General features: G+C 48.1%; 1 protein-coding gene across 1 annotated transcript; it reads left to right on the plus strand.

Moving 5' to 3' along the window:
* Positions 1-3,572: 3,572 nt before the first annotated feature.
* FITM2 (fat storage inducing transmembrane protein 2) lies at positions 3,573-9,077 on the plus strand. Its single transcript, XM_029219331.1, has 2 exons — positions 3,573-3,781; positions 5,764-9,077. The coding sequence occupies exons 1-2, from the start codon at positions 3,582-3,584 to the stop codon at positions 6,377-6,379; spliced, it is 816 nt and encodes a 271-aa protein (XP_029075164.1). The 5' UTR covers positions 3,573-3,581; the 3' UTR covers positions 6,380-9,077.
* The last annotated feature ends 943 nt before the right edge of the window (positions 9,078-10,020 follow it).

Raw genomic sequence — 10,020 nt, forward strand, 5'->3', positions numbered from 1 at the left:
TTAGCATATATATTCACTTATGAATGAATATATATATTTATATATATACAATATATATATTTATATACATATTTATATGTGTACTGGATCATAACCAGTGATTTGTTGATAAACGTTTAACAACTATCTCTCTAGGGGAAAATGTATAAGTATGTACGTACATAAGTGTATTATAAATTTCTCTTTTTTTTCTTTTCTTTCTTTTTTTTTTTTGGCTGCATCGTGCGGCATGCAGGATTCTAGTTCCCCCACCAGGGATCGAACCCATGCCCCCTGCATTGGGAGCGCAGAGTCTTAACCACTGGATTGCCAGAGACGTCCCCAAATTTTATTTATTTACTATTTATTTGGCCACACCGCAGATCTTATTTCCCCGAGCAGGGATCGAACCTGTGCCCCCTGCAGTGGAAGCGTGGAGTCCTAACCACTGGACCATCAGGGATTCCCCAACTTTCTCTTAATATAAAGAATGTGTAGCCATAATTTTAAAATAATAAAATATACAAATTCTCTTTACTGTAAATTCCATATAGCGAACTGATTCTCCCAGAATGCTTTCATTGATGTTTGCTGGACTCTTGTATCCATTGCCAACCTATAGTTTCAGTTCAACCATGTTTGACAAATGGAGCTGCATACCAGTCTAGATAGTCGACAAACCAAATAAAGCCCTGATTTATAGCACCTGCCATTTCCCTTAGTGTAAATACTCCTACCAGGGCTGGTTTCAAGCTACAAATGTGACACCAATGAACACACAGTTGGGAAAAGTTGCTCGGTAACATACTATACAATAGATGTAAGCAACCTCAGGGGCATAGGTAATAGTGAAACAGAGTAAAATAATTTGGAAATGATGGGTTTTGAATATTTATTGTGCATTTAGTTGTTCATTTATATAATGTGACTTTTAATGCTGGCTTTAACAATCAGCTGGCAGAAGTCCGTAAAATTTAACAATCTGTTCTCGCCATCTGTATGAGTTCGCTCCAGCAACCCACAACATGAATATGTATTTCTTCACATGGGTTGAAGTTTTTAAAAAAGAAAAGAAAACTTCAGAGACCTACAAAATTTCAGGTCTGGGTGTAGCTCAGTCTTCAAAAATCTCCAGGGATTAAGCTGTAGAGTTTCAAATAGAACAAAGCCGTTTCCTTTCTAGAGAAATACAAATCCTGAAACATACAGGAGGTATGTTTTAGCTGGTTCCTCTGGGTGATGTCTAGAGTTTCTGTCACCTAGAGCCCTTTCCCCTTTTCTTGGGGGTGGGGGATTAGCATCTGGATTTTCGTCAAGGGAGACCACTTAGCTAATAATGTCCAGTGTATCTCCCTGTTTTTTATTTTATTTATTTATTTATAAATTTATAAATTTATTTATTTATTTATTTAGGCTGCATTGTGTCTTTGTTGCTGTGTGCGGGCTTTCTCTAGTTGCGGCGAGCGGGGGCTACTTTTCATTGAGGTGTGCAGCCTTCTCATTGCGGTGGCTTCTCTTGTTGCGGAGCACGGGCTCTAGGCGCGTGGGCTTCAGTAGTTGTGGCATGCGGGCTCAGTAGTTGTGGCTCGCGGGCTCTAGAGCGCAGGCTCAGTAGTTGTGGTGCATGGACTTAGTTGCTCCGCAGCATGTGGCATCTTCCCGGACCAGGGATCGAACCCGTGTCCCCTGCATTGGCAGGCGGATTCTTAACCACTGCACAACCTGGGAAGTCCTACCTCCCTGTTCTTAACCATTATGCAGCTTGCTATGGAAAGTAACAATAATTCAGCACCTGACAATCTTCAGGAGATACAGACGGTTTCAGATACTATTTACAAGCTGCCTTCACAATTAACATCTTGCCAGCTGTGTGGTTTTTATCTCCAATCGTGAAAAGGCAAATTAGTATAATCACCAGTACATTGCTTTTTTCAACCTAGCTTTTTGAAGACCCAGAGACGTCTTGCTACGTAAAAACTATGATCAGATAAATGCAATTTACCGATCACCTTGAGACAGTTTTAAGGCATTAATACTTTTACTCCTATTAGTTTATTGATTCCCTGCATGAGAGATTTTAAACATCATTGTATTATACGTGTAAATCAGGCCAGTGTTTCCCAAAGTGCAGTAGCTATCCTTGGTTTAGGGACACGAGATTATTTTAGGCAGCTAGAGATGATGCATATTTCAATAGAAATGTTTTTTTTGTAATAGAAAAAACATAACTGGCACACAGAATCTATTATTCCATGGATATTTCTGCTTGGGAGGCTATTGAGTAAGTATTTCAGTTTTAAATGTGTGTTGTTTAAAGAAAAATGTTAAGCAAATAATAGTATTGGTGGTATACGGACATAGCAAAAACAGTTAAGGTGGACGTAATGTGTTGAATGGTGACACCACCACCACCACCCCCCAAAAAAAGATATGTCAAAGTCTTGATCCCTGGTACTTAGGAATGTGACCTTATCTGGAAATAGGGTCGTTGCACATATAATTAAGGATCTCAAGATGAGATTATCCTGGATTTAGAGTGGACCCTAATCCAATAACTAGTGTCCTTATAAGGGACAGAAGGAGAGAGGACACACAGAGACATAGAAGGGAGAAGCCCACATGAAGACGGACGCAAAGATTGGAGTGATGCAGCCACAAGCCAAGGAATGCCAAGACTGCCAGCAGTCACAGAAGCTAGGAGAGAGCTATGGAAACGGTCCTCCCTCAGAGCCTCCAGAAGGAACCAATCCTGTCAGCAGCTTCATTTCAGACTCTGGCCTCCAGAACTGTCAGAGAATAAATTTCTGTTCGTTTAAGCCAACATAGTTGTGGTAATTTGTTATGGCAGCACTAGGAAACTAATACAGTGGCAAAGAAACGCCGCAAGGTTGGGAAACAATTAGGCACCCAGCCATGACAGGGGACGAGTGGGTTTAACTCTGTGATAAACGAGTGACTGAGTCATCAACGCCCTCATCTGATGGCCGTTAACCCCCAGCGCCCAGCATTTTCTCTCAATACCAATCACAGTTGTTTTAAAAGTGAAAATAAAGCTAATAATTTAAAATGCAAATCTAATGGTTATTTTATGCATTTATTTTCTCATGTCCGTATGTCTGGACCACCATAATGAACCTCGAGTTCATAAACTAACTTGGGAAAGGTTGATTTCCTCTTGGCTCCCCATGTTACAGATGAGAAAACTAAGGCTCAGATGGAGGAAGCATCTCCAAGAGAGACTAAATGATTCTGGGACCACTGCTCCAATTCCTACAACTCTACGTTTATTCTTCCCCACCTCCAGCAAATATTTCCACAAGCGCTTTTTCCTCCGATCAGAGCAAGGCACAGAGGATGTGTGCCTTTCCTTACCGGGAGCATGTTACCCTGGCGGCGGGATTTCGAGAAGGCAAGGAGGCACGCGAGGATTTTGGAAACAGGAGCGCTGCAGGGGCCGCCGGTGGCCAGGAGGGGGAGCGCGCGGGCTCCGGAGCGCTCACGCTCCTCGGGGGCGGGGCCTGCGAGCGGCGCGCGTGCGCTCAAAGGGAGGCGGTGGCGCCGGCCAAGACGAAGGGCTAGACGGTGGCCGAGAGGGCACGGGGATGCTGACGGAGGCCGACAGGTCGGGCATGGAGCACCTGGAGCGCTGCGCGTGGGCCCTCAGGGGGACGCTGGTGCGGGCGGCCGTACGGCGCTACCTGCCCTGGGCCCTGGTGGCCTCCATGCTGGCGGGCTCCCTCCTGAAGGAGCTTTCCCCTCTGCCCGAGAGCTATCTCAGCAACAAGCGCAACGTCTTCAACGTGTGAGTGCGCCCCGGGTCCTCTCCTGTCCCTGCCGTAGCTGTCGCCTTGCCCAGAGAGCCGGGGGTTAGCTGCCCTGATGGACGAGTCATTGGAAGGGGAGATCCTTCTCCCCTTCGTGATAGCAGCGTCTGCACGCGTGTCGCGATGGAGGGATCACTAGCAGGTCGCGTTTGCACACCCAAACCAGACAGTCTGAGCTTGACTGGGCAGGGTGGTGTGTGTGTCTGTGTGTGTGTAGGGGTGGGGGGTGGGAAGGGGGTTGAACCGGCCTGTGTCGCTGCTCCCCCTGCCTCCCTTTGGGGGGTTAGGAATTGGCCCCTGCCCTGGGGGAGATGCCACCTCTCTCCTGCCTGCCAATGTCAGACCCTGCGCCTCCGCCCTAAATCTGATACCCCCCAGCTGGTGACAGAATCCCATCACACCTGGGTGGGGCAAGCAGACCTGCCTTCTTTCGCCAGCACCCCCCGCCCGCCACCTTTGAGAGCCTGTCCTAGCCCATGCCAACCCCCGTTCCAAGACAGCCGCCCCAGAGTGGAACCCTCCAGTCCGTGACCTTACCCCTGGATCTGCTTGGATTTTCTCAGTCACTCAAAGTTCATGGCAGTGGCCAAGGAACACCATCCCAGCCGGGCCCTTTGAGACTTCTCCTTAAGTCCACCCACGCCCTCCTTTTTTTTTTTTTTTTTAAATCTCTTGGATTTTAAGCTTATCGACGCAAACACCGTTGCAATAGTAAAGGGAAACTCTGAAAGATAAAAGTCCTCCCCTGACGTGAGCTTCAACTCTCCTTGGGAGGTGCAGTGTCTGCAGCATCTCCCAAAAGTCAGTCCAACTTTGGTTATCTACTTAAAACCCTGGTTTCTCTCTCCAGCGGTTTCATCAAATACCTTACAGGTCTTGGCTGTGGCCAGATCCTTGCATATCAGTCCCAGGGAAGATTTTAGCGACAGGCCCTTGGGTGGTGTCTGAAGAACCTTTGGAACCCAGGAAGAGTCCTTCTGTCCTTTGCGCACCTTCCTTCCTCACCCACCCATGGAGGCTGGGCTGAGAATAGATTATGAGAGTGGTCATGGCCCCAAGCCTCTTGCATATGTGTTTACCGCACCTGGTCCCCAGCTCAGCCACCTTTGATGAGGGCAGGGGAGGCAGACAAGACAGCTGCTCCTTGATCTGGCCTGGGTGAGCTGGGAGCCGAAGAGCCTAGCAGACAAGTCCCTGTCTTTGGCGAGTTGCCGTGGATTCTGGTGTTTCGCTCCACACCTCTATGCTAGTTAATTATTGAAAGGGAACTAGTGAATCATTGGCTCTGGATTTAAAAATCGTTGGATCCCCTCAGTTCTATTTAACAGTTGAGGAAACGGAGGCCTGGAGGTGTGGTAATAAGTCGGAGTCAGGATTTGAACCTGGGTCTTCTAGCGTGAAGTCAAGCTCTGTCTGTTCATTTCTACCACGTAGGAAAAAGCCTTGGTGTAGAAAAAGCATGGGCTTTGGGGCTGGCCAAACCTTGGTTTAACCTGGGCTTGCTGGTCATGTGAGTGTGATCCTGGCAAGTTACTGAACTATTCTTTACCTATAATATGGGGCTAGTGACACCTTCCCCCCGAGGTAACTGAGTATTCTATGGGAAAGTGGATGTATGTGAGAGCTCTGTAATTACGTTCCTCAGCAATTAGTGCTTAAGATCACAGAACCTGGGTTTAAATCCCGGCTCCACCACTGATGACCTCTGCTTTGGGCACGATGCTTCTCTGTGCCTCTGTTTCCTTCTCTGTAAAATAGGGATGATAGCAGTACGTACCTCATAGAGTTGTGTAAGGATTCAGTAGTTACTACACTTAAAGTACTTAGTGAAGTTGTGGTCTATAGCTTTTATCACCTATTTCTCCTTTTTCCCTCCCTCGAGAGTCCAGAGTCCTGAGTGATGACATTGTTCCCTCTCCGCCATGTCCCCGTCTTCACTTCCACTTTCTTCCTCTGCCAGGTATTTTGTCAAAGTGGCCTGGGCCTGGACCTTCTGTCTCCTCCTGCCTTTCATCACCCTCACCAACTACCACCTGATGGGCAAGGCCGGCCTGGTCCTGCGGCGGCTGAGCACACTGCTTGTGGGCACGGCCATCTGGTACGCGGGCACAGCCGTCTTCGCCAACGTTGAGCACTACACAGGCAGCTGCTACCAATCGCCAGCCCTGGAGGGGGTGAGAAAGGAGCACCAGAGCAAGCAGCAGTGCCACGGGGAAGGAGGCTTTTGGCATGGCTTTGACATCTCAGGCCACTCCTTCCTGCTCACCTTCTGTGTCCTTATGATTGTGGAGGAGATGGCTGTGCTGCACGAGCTGAGGACGGACCGAAGCCACTGGCTTCACGCGGCCATCACCACCCTGGGGGTCGCCCTGGGCCTCCTGACCTTCATCTGGGTGTGGATGTTTCTGTGCACGGCCGTTTACTTTCACAACATGTCCCAGAAAGTGTTTGGCACCCTGTTCGGTCTGCTGGGCTGGTACGGGACGTACGGGTGTTGGTATCTGAAATCCTTCTCTCCAGGACTTCCTCCCCAGAGCTCTAGTTTGAATCTGAAGCAAGACGGTTACAAGAAATAAAAGAGAAGCAAAAGGGCTGACAGCAGGACAGTGGCTAATAGATTTTCCACTTATCTTTCTTAGTTATCGACTAAATTGTTGATCCTGCTTCCGGGAGGAAGCTTACCGGGCAGTGTGTGGGGTGGGGGTGGGGTGGAGTCTGGGGGGCGAGCAAGGTCAGGCCCCAGACTGTCCCTGGTGGCATCGCCCTGTGTCACAAGCACCGCCACTCCCAGTCAGGCACTTTGCGTTCCTGGCAAGACTTGACCTTAATCTGGAACATCCCTTTTGGCCGAAGAGGGCCAAGCTCTGGCTCAGCGAGAGGGCAGGATCGGGAAAGCCTCTGTTGTGTGGCTGAAGTGGGGCCGGGGCCTCAGGACTCTCTTCTGCTGCCATCAGATGCTCCCTGATTCTTCCTTGTCTTCTGGGTCCGTGGCTATTAATGGTGTTATTTAACAGTAGTTCCCTCTGGTCAGTTTTGCAGAAGCATTTATTTACAGCAGGGTTCTTTATAAAACAACCAACTGCCCGAAAGACACATTCTGGCTGTAGTATTTATTTCATCCATGGAGTGTCAAATATTGCAAGTGGCTTGTGATTAGCTACCAAAACAGTTAAACTGGAGTGCCTCTGCGACAGAGTATTGGATGACTTTTAGGTAACGAACATTGATACTTTTCTGTCCATGTTGTCTATTATATATTGGTTTTCGGAGCAATAAGGTTACTTCCCCCCCCCCCATTGTGAGTGAATGCTTTATAGTTTTTGATAACAATCATGGCGTTTGTTCTTTGTTGACAGAACTCCCGAAAATAACTCACGACTCTGCACTTTGGCACATGTGTAGATTGCTTTGAGGGTTTTTTAGAACACTCTTGGCTTACGGTATTAAATTCAAGCACACGGGACTCTTTTCTCTGTTAAGAATAAAACCGGAGAGCAGACGTTTTAATAACCTGTTGAATTTTAAGCTGAGTCAGGGTAATTTTGCAAAATGCATATTTGCACTGAACTCCCCTGACCACCCGTCCGTGGTGCAGACTGAGTGGTGCTTCAGGGCTGTGTGATAATAAGCCTTCTGTTCATCGCTGTGGCCCAAGGCACTTTTACCCTTTTGGACAAGGTTATGCTGAGTCAGAAGTGGACGAAAATATCTTCCCTTGCTTCTGATGGCAAGAAGCCAACCTGTCTGCAAAAATGTCCCTGATAAATGGCGACTTGACTTTGGCCCACCCTCCTCTTACTTGGACCACCACCCAAACCAGACCAAACGGGCCTGTGCATCTGCCCTTGAACTCAACCTTTTATTTCCCCTTGGCAGCACTTCTCAATTTCCAGCCTTGTTCTTGTGTGGCCCTTACCTTGGGAATGCTGGGAGTGGTGAGATGCCCTGTCCCCTCTGCCCCACAAAGGCACAGTTACCGCTCTGTGATGAGATACCCCTTCCCTCTCTCAGGGTGTCTCCTTAAGCCTTTCGAACCAAGCCCCTTGTGTTTTGGATAATCATCCTGGAAGCTTCTTTGACGCCCCCCCCCCCACCCCGAGTCAAGCCTGGTAATAGCATTAACTGATAAGCACTGCACTCGCCTGGCTTAACTCAAGCTTAGGTTGGTAGGAGTTTGAGGTCTGGAAAATCTTCAGTGTAAAATGTATTGCGTATAAATATGTACTTAAAATATGTAGTTCGTATCTCATCCGGCCACAGGTTAACCTGTATCGATCAAAATGTGGGGTGTGATACATTGTACCCAAAGGTGGCAGAAACACCTGACAGTGAGATTTCGAAGGTGTCACCATGGTGCTTTGGGAGCATTGGCAAGCTATGATGGGCCCCGGGAGAATTGTTTTGCCCCCCGGAGCTTACATCTGAAAACGGGGGTAGTGGAAGTGGGGCTGGGGTAGGTGGCAGGGGCTTGCTGAAGGGATTGACATCTCTCCTACGTTTCACGTTCAGCACCAAAAGGCAGCAGGCACAAGGTGACGCCAGAAGTTCACTTGTCTCACTTAAATGTTCAGACATTTCTCTCCTGCACGTCTGATTCAGGCTCAGCCTTACACTGACTCCGCGGAAAGCGTCCATTACCGAATCTTGTTTATTGAGGAGTCTTCTGCCACTTCCTGTTCAGTCTTAGCACCTTTGCCTGTCTCTAGGGAACATGCTCTCAATCCCTGTGTGACACAGCCTGGCAAGGCTGAAAGTTTAGGCACATGTGAGATGTGGGTCCAAATCGTGTCTGACCCTGGTCAAGCCTCAATTTCCCCATCTGTAAAATGGAGGTGGTGCTGTCAGGATGAAGGGAATATGTATGTAAAATGCCCAGCACATGTTCATAGCAGGTGATAATCCCCCTGCCTCCTCTTTCTTGATTAAGCCTTTAGAACTTTATGGCTCCTCTGGAGAAGGCAGGGAAACTAATATGTTCTTTGGAGTGCCGTTTGGGGTCTGGGTGTCCTGTTGAAGTAGCCTTGTATTGTCTTTTGAAAAGTGTCTGTTCCCCAGGTGCTGAACAAGAGGGTTTTGAGGGCATCTGTGATCACAGAATACCACCGTGCTTGGTTTGTCTCTCCGTGTTGAGGTTCATTCACTGGCGCCTCATTTTCCACATGCATCTGTCATAGTCTGAGTACCAGATTGTATTTAGAGAATGGCTCTTACCACTGTTACGTACATATACAGATCGTGTGTGTAAACAGGCAAATTAAACTAGAGATAATGAAATCCCACATTCCTGCATTTTGTGTGTTCTTTTCCAAAACCCTCAATCCCAGAACCAGGAGAGCTCAGCCCATTTTATGAAAGGAGAGTAATTCTTACTGGAGCTACTCGTTGTGTATAGGGGAATTTCAAGGCTGTAGTCACTCTTATTTTTTTTCTCCTCAATCCTGTGACCTAAGGATATGTTGTCATGTATTTCTCAGCCTGATTTACTCCTTCCCTTTGTGCCACATCTGTGTCTCAGAGTCCTGAGGCCTGGATCAGCCGGATTTGGGAGCAGTTTTCTTGGCAGTAAGAGGAAGGTTACACAAGAGCAGTTACAAAGTTCACTCAAATGAGGTCATCTGTGAAAATGCCCTGGAGGCCTATACGCGTGTGAGGACTTTTTGTACCTTTTAGCGCCCTCTCCCGTCGTCAGCCTGACCTGCTTGGCCCCTCCACGTAGTATCTGTCAAAAGCCCAATGGCTCCAAGATTTGAAGCTCCTCCTTTGGCAGAACTTCCCTGTTCAGATTCCGTTGGCAGCACCAAACCCTTCTTGAGTTTATCCTGTGAGCCAGGAGCTAGGACAGGATAATGAACTCCCTCCCTCCTGGAGCTTGTGGTCCAAAATCTATCCCTTCAGAGCTTAAGGTGTGAGTGGGGTTGCAAAGTTTGATTTTGCTACCTCTGTGCGTTTTTTTTTTTTTTTTTTTTTTGCGGTACGTGGGCCTCTCACTGTTGTGGCCTCTCCCGTTGCGGAGCAAAGGCTCCGGACGCGCAGGCCCAGTGGCCATGGCTCACGGGCCCAACCGCTCCGCGGCATGTGGAATCTTCCCGGACCAGGGCACGAACCCATGTACCCTGCGTCGGCAGGCAGACTCTCAACCACTGCGCCACCAGGGAAGCCCACCTCTGTGTGTTTGAGGAATTTTCACTCCTGGAGAAGATGCATAAGGAGTCAACAA

The sequence above is a fragment of the Monodon monoceros genome, unplaced genomic scaffold (assembly GCF_005190385.1).
Source record: "Monodon monoceros isolate NGI ecotype Baffin Bay Population unplaced genomic scaffold, NGI_Narwhal_1 Super_Scaffold_13, whole genome shotgun sequence".
NCBI classification, from domain to species: domain Eukaryota; kingdom Metazoa; phylum Chordata; class Mammalia; order Artiodactyla; family Monodontidae; genus Monodon; species Monodon monoceros.

Excerpts from the sequence above, each read along its gene's own strand:
- FITM2 (XM_029219331.1), top strand. The coding sequence starts at position 3,582 with ATGCTGACGGAGGCCGACAGGTCGGGCATGGAGCACCTGGAGCGCTGC. Across the intron at positions 3,782-5,763 it reads AAGCGCAACGTCTTCAACGT|GTATTTTGTCAAAGTGGCCT; the intron begins GTGAGTGCGCCC and ends TTCCTCTGCCAG.